This window comes from Hyperolius riggenbachi, chromosome 4 (genome assembly GCF_040937935.1).
Source record: "Hyperolius riggenbachi isolate aHypRig1 chromosome 4, aHypRig1.pri, whole genome shotgun sequence".
Classification (NCBI taxonomy): Eukaryota; Metazoa; Chordata; class Amphibia; order Anura; family Hyperoliidae; genus Hyperolius; species Hyperolius riggenbachi.
In genome coordinates this window covers 283,093,828-283,109,886 of record NC_090649.1, presented here as the reverse complement: position 1 = coordinate 283,109,886, position 16,059 = coordinate 283,093,828, and the positions used below count along the sequence as shown (strand labels likewise).

At 47.1% G+C, this 16,059-nt stretch overlaps 1 protein-coding gene across 3 annotated transcripts in view; it reads right to left on the bottom strand.

Annotated features, from left to right (window-relative positions):
• LOC137570744 (amine sulfotransferase-like) overlaps positions 1 to 15,224 on the bottom strand; it is a 127,802-nt gene extending 112,578 nt beyond the window's left edge. Inside the window, exons 1-3 of one of the 3 annotated variants that reach the window (XR_011031159.1) lie at positions 15,014 to 15,224; positions 14,062 to 14,234; positions 8,201 to 8,415 (exon numbers count right to left, since the gene is read on the bottom strand). Coding sequence is in view for 2 of the 3 variants with exons in the window: in XM_068279466.1 (XP_068135567.1) it covers positions 8,201 to 8,415; positions 14,062 to 14,218 (372 nt within the window). In the remaining variant the exon portion in view is untranslated. Of the gene's footprint in view, positions 1 to 8,200; positions 8,416 to 14,061; positions 14,235 to 14,936 lie in introns of all 3 variants that reach the window. The other 2 variants (XM_068279466.1, XM_068279467.1) reach the window with 2 other exon arrangements.
• Between the last annotated feature and the right edge of the window lie 835 nt (positions 15,225 to 16,059).

Below are 16,059 nucleotides of genomic sequence, written 5' to 3'. Positions count from 1 at the left end.
GACAGATGTATCAGGAACAGGCATTGAAGGATCCATGTATAGATGAGAGAGTTCATGCAAGCTCCACATGCAAGCTTATTCAACAGGCAGTGAATGATCCAGGTAATATATGAGAGAATTCATGCAAGGTCCGCATGCAAGGTTATTCAAGCAACAGACAAGAATTAGTTAAAGTATACTAGAGTGTCCAGTAACAAACAATGGTTGGTTCAGATAGCATGCAAGAGTATCCATTAACCAGGTAGAGGTCGGTCCAGGCGGCAGTCAAAAGTGTCCAGTAAACAGGCAGAGGTCAGTCCAGGTGACAGGCAAGGGTATCCAGTTAACAGGCAGAGATCGGTTCAGGCGGCAGGCAAGAGTATTCAGTAACAGGCAGAGGTTGGTCCAGGCAGCAGACAAGAGTATCCAGGAATCAAAGCAAGGGTTAATAACAGCAGACTAGAATGGTCAAAAACAAGCCAAGGGTCAAGATCCAATAGTACAACAATGTGAGTGCCCACCCAGCAACTAGCCACAGCTATGCTTATCACGGGCAATAACTGGGAGCACTCTGCAGGTTTAAATATAACTTTCATCCAAACACTCCGCACATCCAATCACACAGCGGTACACCTACGTAGGTGTCAGCTGTAACGTCAGCTGACACCGCGCTGTCAGCTGACTATTGTTTACATCTGTGGAGGGCATACTGGAAAGGCTGTCAGAATGTGCGGCCTGTGTCTCAGCAGCAGCGTCATCAGCGGGGAACAAGTGCCAAGACCCGGAAGCTATGGATTCCACCCGAGTCTTGGTGGAAACAACATCAGAAACATACAGATTCCTTATAAAGGCCTTGTTTCCATCTGTGCACTTCTATCTGCTTTTTATCAGCACATCAATGTTACAGAGTGATACATGTTGCTGAAAAACGGATAGAAGCGCACATATGGAATGGAAACAAGGCCTAAAACTGATTTTCAAAGTAATGTCCATCTTTTTCTATGGCTCTGTTACCACCATACATGTTTTAGCTGAAAGCTTTTTCACAATGCACTGCTATGGAAAAAAATGCGTACCAACACGTACTAACGCATACTAAAGCACTCTGATGCACATCAACACATGTCAAAGGATCCTTAATAGTTACTGTGTCCAATTCCTTGTGTCAGAAACCCAAGGTGCAATACCATTCCACAAGGGTGTCTAGTAGTGTCGTGTCCCCCCCCGTCCCTCCCCCAAGGCAGACCACATGGTGTGCTTCTTAATGCCCGTACACATGCTTGATTGATGGCGCCCAACAAGGCTTGGGATCTGCTCTCTAGGGCAAACTTGCTGGGTCAACAGGCTAACAACACATTATGTTGCTATGTGGGGGGGAGGGGGGCAGAGGGCTTATGGAGCAGAGGAGGACTGATATCATGTGACAGCCAGGCGGGGCTAGTGGCAGGAACAGACAATGGTCCATCGCTTTGCCAAGTTTGCTGGCTGTGCATCAGTCAAGGGTTGCTGTACACACCCTGGATTATTAGCATTTGCTGCTTGCAGTGTTGCCATCATGCCATGCGACCAATTTTGGCCCAAAATGAGTCTAATTGTTGACTGTGCATGCTCTTGGGTGCACCGATTTTTATAATATCAATAATAATTATCTAATCTGATGACCGATTGGCCGCCAAGTCTACAGATTTATGGCCACCTTTAACTAGTGCAGTGTACATTCCAGAGGGATACATGAACTGATAAGTAGTAAGTGCTGGCCTGTAACCTACTGGAGAAGTTTTCTTTACTGACCCCACAAAGTTTATCACGGACTTTACTGACAGCCCAAATTTGTTGACTTTTTTTACTGACTGTCAGTAAATTTACTGACGGTTGGCAACACTGGCTGCTAGTCGCCCCTCCATTGTTCCCCCGCTCTCCATTAGAGATGGCCCAAACGGCTCGCTGGCGAACGGTTCCCGGCGAACTTCCGTGGTTTGCGTTCGCGGAGAACTGCAAACTTTTCCAGAAGTTCGATTCGCCCCCATAGTGCATCATTAGGGCCAACTTTGACCCTCTACATCACCGTCAGCAGGCACATTGAAGCCAATCAGGCTACACTCTCTCCTGGAGCCCCCCCCCCCCTTATAAAAGGCAGGCAGCGTCAGGCATTGGACTCACTCGTGTGCCTGCAGTAATTAGAGAAGGGAGAGCTGCTGTGCAGGGACCTATAGGGAAAGCTTAGTTAGGCTCTTGTAGGCTTCTTAGCTTGCTCCCTGCTGATTCGTATTGCTAAAAAAGAACCCCCCCTCAACAGCTATTTTGAGAGCTAATCTTGTTCTTGTGATTTTGTGTGTGTGTGTGTGTGTCCCACAGACACTTGTGTTGCATAGACAGCCTTGGTAATTCCTACTGTGTGTGCCACTGCCAGGCCCAGCACATTCAGTGACTACCTGTGTGTGTGACATGTGCACATTGTAATACCCATCACTGCATATACCTACCTGTTGTTCACAGTGCACCCACTTACCTACGTGAGCGCACGCAGTGTCACTGTGCCTGTCCGGTACCTCTCTGTGTGTGACAGGTGCACAATGTAATACCCATCACTGCATATACCTACCTGTTGTTTACAGTGCACCCAGATACCTACATGAGCGCACGCAGTGTCACTGTGCCAGTCCGGTACCTGTCTGTGTGTGACAAGTACACATTATAATACCCATCACTGCATATACCTATTTGTTGTTTACTTCAGTGCACCCACCTACCTACGTGAGCGCACGCAGTGTCACTGTGCCTGTCCGGTACCTGTCTGTGTGTGACAGGTGCACATTGTAATACCCATCACTGCATATACCTACCTGTTGTTCACAGTGCACCCACCTACCTACGTGAGCGCACGCAGTGTCACTGTGCCTGTCCGGTACCTCTCTGTGTGTGACAGGTGCACAATGTAATACCCATCACTGCATATACCTACCTGTTGTTTACAGTGCACCCAGATACCTACGTGAGCGCACGCAGTGTCACTGTTCCTGTCCGGTACCTGTCTGTGTGTGACAAGTACACATTATAATACCCATCACTGCATATACCTACCTGTTGTTCACTTCAGTGCACCCACCTACCTACGTGAGCGCACGCAGTGTCACTGTGCCTGTCCGGTACCTGTCTGTGTGTGACAGGTGCACATTGTAATACCCATCACTGCATGTACCTACCTGTTGTGTTTAGTGCACCCATCTACCTACATGAGCGCACGCAGTGTGATATTTAATACCACCAGTCACTGTACCTGTTCACGGTACATGTGTGTGACAGGTGCACATTTGTAATACCCATCACTTCATATACCTACCTGTTGTTCAGTGCACCCACCTACCTACAAGAGCGCACGCAGTGTGATATTTAATACCACCAGTCACTGTACCTGTTCATGGTACATGTGTGTGACAGGTGCACATTTGTAATACCCATAACTTCATATACCTACCTGTTGTTCAGTGCACCCACCTACCTACGTGAGCACACGCAGTGTGATATTTAATACCACCAGTTACAGTACCTGTTCATGGTATGTGTGTGTGACAGATGCACATTTGTAATACCCATCACTGCATATACCTACCTGTTGTGTTCAGTACACCCACCTACCTACGTGAGTGCATGCAGTGTGATTTACCACTCAATGCATACCTGTTAACTGCACCTGTGTGACGGCACATTGTATTAGTCAAGTCAGTGTATACCTCTCACTTCATCCCCCCCGATATGGCCAAATGGACAAAACAGGTAGAGGCAGAGGTAAAGGCAGACCCAGAGGAAGGCCACCCGGCAGGTCTGTGCGAGGTCATGCTGATGTGATTTCGTGTGGCCCTGGACCAAAGTACAGTGCTCAGAAGAAGGCACGTCCCATCAACTCCCAAGATTGTCAGGAAGTGTTTGACTATTTAACACAGAAAACCTCATCTTCTGCAGCCACCAGCGCTACTACAAGCACCACATCTGCTGCCTTTGACACTTCGCAGGAGTTATTTGGTGGGGAAATCACTGATGCACAGCCATTATTGTTACAAAAAGTTAGGCGACACTATGGACGTACTGTAACGTGTGAGGAAGAGGAGGATGAAGTACCTGCTGTTGGTGCAGTTTTGGAGGTGTCTGAGACAAGTGAAGCTGGGCAGGATGATTATGATGATGACTATGATACAGATACCATGTGGGATCCTAAGAGACAATATGACCAAGGGGACAGTTCAGAGGAGGGGACGAGTTCCTGAAAGAAGCAGAGGGAACTTGTCATCAGAAACAGCTGTTGGCAGTGTCCGGCGCCATGTATTGCCACCTATGGACAGCCAGCCAACATGCCCTGCTGCTGATGCCTCCATAGTGCCCACACCCCAGGGGGGCGAAGCGGTTTGGACATTTTTTAATGTGTCTGCCTTGGATCAGAGCAATGCCATCTGTTCTCTCTGCCTCCAAAAATTGAGCCGTGGAAAGGCCAACACCCACGTAGGGACAACTGCCTTACGAAGGCACATGCAGAAAAGGCACAAACTGCAATGGGAAGAGCCCCTGAGCAAAAGCAGCACACAAAAGAAAAGCCACCCTCCTCCTCTTCCTCCTTCAGGTGCGGCATCTTGAGCCGCTTTCTCCCTTGCACCTTCAAAGCCACCCTCCTCCACTCCGCCTCTGACCTTGAGCGGTTTCTGCTCCTCTGCCCACAGCAGCCAGGTGTTTGTGAAGGAAATCTTTGAGCGGAAGAAGCTATTTTCTGCCAGTCACCCTTTGCCCGGCTTCTGATGGCTGGCTTGGCAGAACGGTTAGCTCGCCAGCTGTTACCATACCAGCTGGTGGACTCTGAGGCCTTCTGTAAATTTGTGGCCATTGGTACACCACAGTGGAAGATACCAGGCCGCAATTATTTCTCTAAAAAGGTGATACCCAAACTGTACCGTAAAGTTGAGAGGCAAGTGGTGTCATCTCTGGCACACAGCGTTGGGTCAAGGGTCCATCTGACCACGGATGCCTGGTCTGCCAAGCACGGTCAGGGCAGGTACATTACTTACACAGCCCATTGGGTCAACCTGGTGACCACTGGCAAGCAGGGAGTACGTAGCTTTGCAGTGGACCTAGTGACACCTCCACGGCTTGCAAGCAGACCTGCTGCCACCTCCTCTCCTCCTGCTACATCCTCTTCTCTGTCGTCCTCCTCGTCCTCCTTGGCTGAGTGGAAGTTCAACTCTACTGATGCTGCAATAACCTTTCCAGCTACACAGCCTCAGCTCCCCAGGGCCTATGCTTCATGCCAGGTACGATGGTGTCACGCCATCGTAGACATGTCTTGCCTCAAAGCAGAGAGTCACACTGGAGCAGCTCTCCTGGCTGCTCTTAACAAACAGGTGGATCAGTGGCTGACCCCGCACCAGCTGGAGATTGGCAATGTGGTGTGTGACAACGGCAGTAATCTCATTTCCGCTTTCAATTTGGGAAAGCTGACATATGTACCCTGCAAGGCACATGTGCTAAATCTAGTCATTCAAATATTTGTGTCAAAGTACCCAGGGCTTAGAGGATGTCCTGAAGCAGGCCAGGAAGGTGTGTGGGCGTTTCAGGAGGTCTTACACAGCCATGGCACACTTTGCCAATATTGAGCGGAGAAACAAGTTGCCGGTGAGACACCTGATTTGCAATAGCCCGACTTGCTGGAATTTGACCCTCCTTATGTTCTCTCGCCTGCTAGAACAGGAGAAAGCAGTCACCCAGTACCTCTACAACTACAGTAGAAGGAAACACTCTGGGGAGATGGGGATGTTCTGGCCCAACAACTGGACACTCATGTGAAATGCATGCAGGTTCATGTTGCCGTTTGAGGAGGTGACCAACCTGGTGAGTCGCAGTGACGGCACCATCAGTGACTTGATCCCATACGCTTACTTCCTGGAGTGTGCCGTGCGCAGAGTGGTGGATCAAGCTGTGGAGGAGCGTGAACAGGAACAGTTACGGAGGAAGCATTGTGGGATCAATTCTCATCAGAACCAGATGTTTCCTCAACACCTACAGCAGCACAGAGGGTGGAGGAGGAGGAAGAGTCATGTGGGAAAGAGGAGTTAGACTTGGATGATGAGGAAGGTGTTTCTTTGGAGGATAAGGAGGAGGTGGCAGGAGAAAAACAACAACCGCAGCAGGTGTCGCAGGGGGCTTGTGCTGCTCAACGTTCTCGTGGTATTGTTCGTGGCTGGGGGGAGGAGGAGGACTTACCTGATGTCACTGAGGAAGAGCAAGAGGAGATGGATAGTACGTCTGGATCCAACTTTGTGCAGATGCTGTCTTTCATGCTGTCAAGCATGTTGAGGGACCTACGTATGAAAAAACTCAAGTGGAATGAGCTGGCCATGCTACTAGACCCTCGGTATAGGCACAAAGTGACAGAGATGTTTCCAAATCACCAGAAGGAAGAAAGGAGGCAGCACTTGCAGAACAAGCTGGCAACTATGCTTTACAATGCGTTTAAGGGTGATGTCACTGCACAACGCAATAAAGGTACCACTGCCAGTAATCCTTCTCCCATGTCCACACAGGCAAGGACAGGACGCTCCAGCGATCTCATGGTAATGTCGGACATGCGGACATTCTTTAGTCCAAAGCTTTGCCTTAGCCCTTCTGGATTCACCAACACCTGGACCGGCAGGTAGCCGACTACCTGTCCTTAAGTGTGGATGTAGACACTGTGAGCAGCGATGAACCCTTGGACTACTGGGTGCGCAGGCTTGAGCTGTCCCAATTTGCCATCCATCTTCTGTCTTGCCCTGCCTCAAGCGTCCTGTCAGAAAGGACCTTCAGCACAGCTGGAGGCATTGTCACTGAGAAGAGAAGTTGCCTAAGTCACAAAAGTGTTCAGTACCTCACCTTTATCAAAATGGAAGAGGCATGGATCCCGGAGGGCTACTGCCCGCCCGAAGACTAAGTAAGTCCCCACACACAGCATCTCTGCCTGCATGCCTTGTGACTGCCTGCCCCAAAACTAAGTCTTTCCCCACACAGCATCTCTGCCTGCAGGCAACAAGCTGCAACAACAAAACAAAGGGCATGTACATATGCCAATTCCCTTTCGTGATCATTACCTTGCCCTGGTGAAGAGGTTTGCATATAACAATGAAGCAATGACCGGCGGTGATATGAGTGTATCCGGGGGAGGGGGGGGGCGCACACCCAAGATAATAAGGTTGTTGCTTCATTGTGGACAGACCAAATTTGATCAGCTGGACAGTCACTGTTGTTCTATCATTGAGCTACCATTGAACAGTTGAAGAAGGGTTTATCCCGAACGAAACAGCGGTCTGTCCTGCTGCCTTTTCACTTCAATAAAGAGCTTTAAATACATCTGAGTGGTGCCAGTCCTCCTTTTGTTTCTGGACTTGGTGCTCCCCAGGAGGCACTGGGGTTTTAAACCAGGGCACGCTCCAACAGTTGGCCAATGCCAGGTGCTGCCTTCCATTTGCAATTTTTCTATCATTGAGCTACCACAGCCCGGCGACCATATGGGCTTGAAAACCACCACGGCCTGTACTATTGCCATGGTGCGCACCAGTCCAGCACGGCCGTCACTACACAAACAGCTGTTTGCGGTGCGTTACACAGTGAGTGTGGTGTGTCAGTGTGAAGCAGTACTCTAATTACACTCCCTGATTGATGTGTACACATGCAAGATGTTTTAAAGCACTTTAGGCCTGCAATTTAGCATTCAATGTGATCTCTGCCCTTAAAACGCTGCTTAGCGTCAAATCCAGATTTTTCCTCGGGACTTTTGGCGTCCATCCCACTCATCCATGCAAAAACTCAGATGTTAGACCCCTTGGCACATCTTTTCCATCACTTTGGTGGCCAGCATAAGTGTTTCTAGTTTTCAAAGTTCGCCTCCCTATTGAAGTCTATTGCAGTTTGCGAAAGTTCACGTGAATCGAACTTTTGCGGAAGTTCGTGTTCGCGAACTGAAAATCAGAGATTTGGGCCATCTCTACTCCGCATTCCCCCCGAATAACAACACAGCACACCATCAGCTACACAGCTGGCACGCATGTATGCAGCCCAGGTCAGCAATGTCACCCAAAGGGACTAACTCCTACACTAACTGATCTCATCATCTCTCAACTTTCAAGCTATTGTTCAAACATCTGATCTGAATACATTTACTAATGTTATAACAGTCAAGTTTTTAGTTCAGAACAAGGTTACTTACCTTTGCTTTTTTATTTTTCAGTCCTTGTGGAACAAATGAAACTGGCAGATGGGATGCAAATAGACGAGGAGAAGGTCGATTGGTGTAATCCACAACATTACAAAATTTAGGGAATTCAATAAATGGGAGTCTGCTAGTAGTGTTCATGGTTTCAGTACCATTGCGATGCCCCTCGCTGCAGATCAAGCTTAAAATTTGCTGAGTCCAGATGGTACCTTTTAAAGTGAATGTTTAAATGTTATTTGAGATGTACACTAATGAAGCTTCCAATATATATACAGTGGCTTGCAAAAGTATTCGGCCCCCTTGAAGTTTGTGCTGCCACAAACATGAATCAATTTTATTGGAATTTCACATGAAAGACCAATACAAAGTGGTGTACACGTGAGAAGTGGAACGAAAATCATACATGATTCCAAATAAATAACTGCAAAGTGGGGTGTGCGTAATTATTCTGCCCCCTTTGGTCTGAGTGCAGTCAGTTGCCCATAGACATTGCCTGATGAGTGCTAATGACTAAATAGAGTGAACCTGTGTGTAATCTAATGTCAGTACAAATATAGCTGCTCTGTGACGACCTCAGAGGTTGTCTAAGAGAATATTGGGAGCAACAACACCATGAAGTCCAAAGAACACACTAGACAGGTCAGGGATAAAGTTATTGAGAAATTTAAGGCAGGTTTAGGCTACAAAAAGATTTCCAAAGGCTTGAACATCCCACGGAGCCCTGTTCAAGCGATCATTCAGAAATGGAAGGAGTATGGCACAACTGTAAACCTACCAAGACAAGGCCGTCCACCTAAACTCACAGGCCAAACAAGGAGAGCGCTGATCAGAAATGCAATCAAGAGGCCCATGGTGACTCTGGACGAGCTGCAGAGATCTACAGCTCAGGTTGGAGACTCTGTCCATAGGACAACTATTAGTCATGCACTTCACAAAGTTGGCCTTTATGGAAGAGTGGCAAGAAGAAATCCATTGTTAACAGAAAAGCATAAGAAGTCCCATTTGCAGTTTGTCACAAGCCATGTGGGGGACACAGCAAACATGTGGAAGAAGGCGCTCTGGTCAGATGAGATTAAAATGGAACTTTTTTGGCCAAAATGCAAAACGCTATGTGTGGCGGAAAACTAACACTGCACATCACTCTGGACACACCATCCCCGCTGTAAAATATAGTGGTGGCAGCATTATGCTCTGGGGGTGCTTCTCTTCAGCAGGTACAGGGAAGCTGCTCAGAGTTGATGGGAAGATGGACGGAGCCAAATACAGGGCAATCTTGGAAGAAAACCTCTTGGAGTCTGCAAAAGACTTGAGACTGGGGCGGAGGTTCACCTTCCAGCAGGACAATTACCCTAAACATAAAGCCAGGGCAACAATGGAATGGTTTAAAACAAAACATATCCATGTGTTAGAATGGCCCAGTCAAAGTCCAGGTCTAAATCCAATAGAGAATCTGTGGCAAGATCTGAAAACTGCTGTTCACAAACGCTGTCCATCTAATCTGACTGAGCTGAAGCTGTTTTGCAAAGAAGAATGGGCAAGGATTTCAGTCTCTAGATGTACAAAGCTGGTAAAGACATACTCTAAAAGACTGGCAGCTGTAATTGCAGCAAAAGGTGGTTCTACAAAGTATTGACTCAGGGGGCTGAATAATTACACACACTCCACTTTGCAGTTATTTATTTGTAAAAAAATGTTTGGAATCATGTATGATTTTCATTCCATGTCTCTCGTGTACACCACTTTGTATTGGTCTTTCATGTGGAATTCCAATAAAATTGATTCATGTTTGTGGCAGTAATGTGACAAAATGTGGAAAACTTTAAGGGGGCCAAATACTTTTGCAAGCTACTGTATATTTTATGTGGAATAATATTGACAAAAGCAGTATGAAATTGCACATGGGTGAGTTCAGTAGGGACTCTGACCATAGCCAAATGCAATTATTATCAGTGGCCTCAACCTGTTAAACCATGCCTGTTTTGGTGGTCTTATTGTTGTCCATCTAGGGCACATATTGTTGCAGTGGGGACGATTCGGGGAGCAAATGGCACCCAGCAAGCAGCTCTGAGTCAGATTCTGACAGTTCAGAGAGCGTTGGACAGCCGTCCTTCTGCTTCAGGAGGGATGATGATGATTCCACTTTTCAGAGCCCTTCAGATGCCACTGCAGGGGGCTCAGGGGGTAACACAGCTGCAGCTAGCAGCAGAGGCCGGAGGGGAGCCAGGCAAAGGCAGGTACGCCCACCATTACCTGACGATATAATTCAGGGCACCTGGTCACCCGCTAACCTTGTAGCCCTGGTCACCCGCTAACCTTTTAGCACCCAACGTCCCACCTTATACAGGGGCAAGCGGAATATCAGTGCCCACGGACAACTTTAGGCCTGCTGAATTCTTCTAGCTCTTTGTGGGTGATGATTTGCTGCAGCACATTGTGGAGCAAACTAATTTTTTAAAGTTATGGTGCAATTTCAGCAAAACCGCACAATTGCAGATATTAAAAAATATGTATATCTGAGTGGGTCTGGTTCTCTATTTTTTAGAATGGTATCATTTATGACCTGTATCAAATGTTCTGAGACTCCAGAGGTTTTGCTAGGAAAGGATGACTATATTGTTTCTGGTACAAAAAATGGCCTTGAAAAATACATTGGCACTGCTCATGATTAACAGTGTATTATGTTGCCAAAACGCTATCTGATGATGTGTATAGGGTATCGTTTTAACCGTGACAAGCAAGAGAAGAGAATTTGGGGTGTTTGAGAGACTATGCATGTGTCATCTTTTTTTTTTTTTTTCTTTGGCAAACTGAATGAGAAGCAATAAAATTGTTATTTGTCATATACCCTGTACCAAAATAAAACACTTGTTAAAAACACCAAAAGTGACAAAATTTAAAACAGCAGGGCCGTTTCTAGGGCCGTGCGGCCCGTGCCGCTGCCCTGGGCGCAGAGGAAGGGGGGGGGGGCGCTGTGATGGCGGGGGGAGCCGCGGGCCGGGGTGGGCAGCCCGACCTCTCCCTCCCTCTCTCCGGGCCGCTCTCCATGCTCCCCCCCTCGGACTGTAGCAGAGTTAACGGGCAGGGAAGCGCTGCAGCTGCTATACACAGTTACTCACTTCCCTGGATCCGATCGCCGCTCACTAGCCGCCGGTCTCCTCCTCTGCAATGTAGCCGCTGATACACACGCTGCTTACAGTGTGTGTATCAGCGGCTACATTGCAGAGGAGGAGACCGGCGGCTAGTGAGCGGCGATCGGATCCAGGGAGGTGAGTAACTGTGTATAGCAGCTGCAGCGCATCCCTGCCCGTTCTGCTGCAGTCCGAGGTGGGGAGCATGGAGAGCGGCCCGGAGAGAGGGAGGGAGAGGTCGGACTGCCTTCCCAGCGGCTCCGGCTCCCCGCCCCTCCCCTCGCCATTATGAGGGGGCACCTACCTACTTAACCTCTGGGGAAGCTACCTATCTAAACTATACTGGGGGCACCTACCTAATCTAACCTGTACTCGGGGGCAGCTACCTTTCTAACCTATACTGGGGGGCAGCTACCTAATCTAACCTGTACTGGGGGGCAGCTACCTATCTAACCTATACTGGGGGGCAGCTACCTATCTAACCTATACTGGGGGGCAGCTACCTGTCTAACCTATGCTGGGGGGCAGCTACCTGTCTAACCTATGCTGGGGGGCAGCTACCTATCTAATCTATGCTGGGGGGCAGCTACCTATCTAATCTATACTGGGGGGCAGCTACCTATCAAACCTATGCTGGGGGGTAGCTACCTGTCTAACCTATGCTGGGGGGCAGCTACCTGTCTAACCTATGCTAGGGGGCAGCTACCTATCTAACCTATGCTGGGGGGCAGCTACCTATCTAATCTATACTGGAGGGCAGCTACCTATTTAACCTATACTGGGGGGCAGCTACCTATCTAACCTATCCTGGGGGGCAGCTACCTGTCTAACCTATGCTGGGGGGCAGCTACCTATCTAATCTATACTGGAGCACCTACCTATCTAACCTATACTGGGGTGCAGCTACCTATCTAACCTATACTGGGGGCACCTACCTAATCTAACCTATACTGGGGGCACCTACCTACCTATCTAACCTAAACTGGGGGGCACCTACCTAATCTAACCTATACTGGGGGGCAGCTACCTATTTAACCTATACTGGGGCACTTATCTAACCTGTATTGGGGGGCAGCTACCTATCTAACCTATACTGGGGGGGCAGCTACCTATCTAACCTATACTGGGGGCACCTACCTAATCTAACCTATGCTGAGGGGCAGCTACCTAATCTAATCTATACTGGGGGGCAGCTACTTATCTAACCTATACTGGGGGGCAGCTACCTATCTAACCTATACTGGGGGCACTTATCTAACCTGTATTGGGGGCACCTACCTAGCTAGCCTATACAGGTGGCAACTATACTGGCTACCTATACTGGGGGCACCTACCTAACTAACCTATACTGGGGCCACCTACCTATCTAACCTATGCTGGGGGCAACTATACTGGCTACCTATATTGGAGGCACCTACCTAGCTAACCTGTACTGGGGGCACCTACTTATCTAACTTATACCGGGTGGGGGGGTGCCTGCCTATCTAACATATACTGGAGGCAACTATACTGGCTACCTATACTGGAGGCAACTACCTGGCTAACATATACTGGGGGCAACTTTACTGGCTCACCTATGCCTGGCCACCTATACTCGGGGGGGGGGGGGGGGACACACACATATAGCTGGCTACCTATACGGGGGGGGGGCGCAATTTTTACATCCTCGCCCTGGGTGCATTTTAGCCTAGAAACTGCACTGGAAAAGAGAATGCATAAATAGTTACCTCAGGGACTCAGCTTTTTAAATACATATGCTATGAGGGTGTATTACTGTTATATTTGCAAATAAGGGCTTGAATTCATGGTAGTATGCAATGAGAAAACAAAAAACACAACATAGAAAAAATACACCTTTATTTCCAAATAGTATATTGTCACCATACTTTGTACTAGGGACATAATGTATATCTTGTGATAACCAGGACAAATAGGCAGATAAAATGTGTGGGTTTTATGCACATTAGCAGTGTTTATTTTAAAACTATAGGGGATGAAATTGGAGAAATAGTGTATTTTTTCATTTTTTTCCTTGCTTTTCCCTTTAAAATACATAAAAAGAAAAGTTATTACTGAAAATTAATATCACCCCCAAAAAGCCTATTTAGTGGCAAAAAAAACCAAGGTATTGATCAATTTGTTGTGATAAGTAGTGAAAAAGTTTTTGGCGAGTGAAAGGGAGGAGCGCTGAAAGGTGAAAATTGCTCTGGTCCGTTAGGGTAAAAACCCTTGGGGGTGAACTGGTTAAAAGAAAAGATATATAGCAGCCTCTGTATGCCTCTCAGTTTAGGTTTCCTTTGGGCCTATTCACACTTGCTGTTCGCAAAACGCTAGCGCTTTTGCTAGCGTTTTGCTATGGCAATTTTGCGCGATTAACGTGAAAAAATCGCCATTTACATTTGGTAATTTTTTCGCAATCACGTTTAGCTCTTCTTTAGCACTAAACGCGAACGCTGGGAAATCGCCTGAAAATGGTGCAGGCTGCGCGTTCGCGTTTCGCCATTTTGGGTGATTTGTGGCTATTAGCGCAAATTGCCCAAGTAAGAACAGTCCCATGGGGTTTTATTACACTAGCGCTTTCAAAAGTGCTAGCGTTTGAGCGTTTTGCCAAAATCGCCGGCAAAACGCTCAAGTGTAAATGGGCCCTTAAATAATTTTTGCTGGTCTTGCAAAGCACTCGCAAACCAGGTTTTCTTGTGCTACAAGTTTTTACTGTATTACATTTACCTGATTTTGGATATGTGATCAGGAAAATATCATCATCTCTTATCTTTAAATCCTGCAGTGAATCAATGAACTCTGGTGACATCCACTTCTTTAGGAAACAGGATCCTTTATATCTGTACAAATTACAATCTCGTGCCACTGGGGTAATTGAAGACATTGTTAAGCAATACAGCCTGTGACAAGAGAAATTCATTAATGCATTATCACTTTAGCATTACCATTTTCTGATAAAGAAATGAATACATTTAAAAAAAAAAGGGAGAGGGGGGCTGGTTGTCGGGGTTCTTTTCACTTAAAGTGAACCCGAGGTGAGCATTATATGGAGGCTGCCATATTTGTTTCCTTTTAAACAATACCCGTTGCCTGGCAGCCCTGCTGATGTGTTTGGCTTCAGTAGCATCTGAAGTACATGAAAAACAAGCATGCAGCTAATCTTGACAAACACTATTGTCAAAAACATCTGATCTGTGTGCTAGTTCAGTGCCTATGGCTGACAGTATTAAAGGCAAAGGATCAGAAGGAGATCCAGCAACTTGCATTGCTTAAAAGGAAATAAATATGGCAGCCTCCATAAAACTCTCACCCCAGGTTCACTTTAAGGCCTGGAACCCACTAGGAGCATTTTTCTGAGCGCTTTGTGATTTGAAAAGCTCTTGCTAATGTAATGCTATGGGTGTGATTCCACTAGAACATTCATACATATAAATTTGGTATATTGTGCAGCAACGTAGCACTTTTAATCAACCAGGAAGTTAATTAATTATGTACTAACAAACCTCGTAAACAGGAACAGTGCAACTCAATAAAACCAGCGTCAGAAGGGGTTAACTCAGGTCAATCCAGCAAGTCAGCTTTAGTTACACTACACTACATACCAGAGTCAGTGAAAATAGGCGGAAGTATTCCACATACGCAGACTAGTTTCTCTACAGGCAGAATCTCATTATCTCACCGCTGAAACAGTCTCTCTGTGTCCTTTCTTGCTCAGCTGATCTGTCTGACAGGGTGGCTCTCCTCCTGTGCTGTCTGTCTTCCGCGTTCCGATAATGCTCCTTCCAGGTCACAGTTTATTGAGAGAGCACTGACGCCAGATCAGCCGGACAGGAGCAGAGCCAGATTTCTATCTTCTATTTCCATGTGCCAACTTTCTTGCGCCTCCCCTTCCATGTACAGCTCCCCTTTTATATTTATAAAGCATTCAACTGCCAGCTTCATATTGCATGAGCAGCCCTCTCCTGCTTGTGTAACAACCCTGGACAGCAGCCCTTCTCTTTCTTGTATAACTTATTTAGCAGCTAGCAGCTCTTAAAGGACAACTGAAGTGAGAGGGATGTCGAGACTGCCATATTTATTTTGTTTTGAAATACCAATTGCCTGGCTAGTCTGCTGATCCTCTGCCTCTAATCATTTTAGCCATAGACCCTGAACAATCAAGCAACAGATCACGTGTTTCTGACATTATTGTCAGATCTAACTAGATTAGCCACATGTTTGTTTTTGGTGTTATTCAGAAACTACTGCAGCCCAATAGATCAGCAGGGCTGCCAGGAAACTGGTATTGCTTAAAGAGGAACTGTCATGAAAATCTTAAAATTTAACTACATAAGGACAATGGTAATTGAAATCTATGCCTTGTTTTGATGCTGATCTGGTTGCCAGGGCATAGATTTCAATTCACTGCCACAGCGCACATTTGCTGTTTTTGTAGCTCTAGCCGATCTTACCGTTTTCTCCCCGCTGTCTCTTGTCGCAGCGCACTCGCCCTGTGAGCTGGTCAGGAGCCGATTTCATTGGCATGTGCGGAGATTCGTCTGTATTCCGTCGTCCTTGTCTCTACCCCCTTAAGGACCAGTGACCGCTGGTACTTAAAGGGAACCTGAAGCGAGTAAAATTATTTAAAAAAAAAAAACACATGACGTAGCTGCAAATGAATATTACATACTAACTTCACCGTCAGTTCCTCTCAGAAGCTCACCATTTTCTTCTTACAGTGATCCC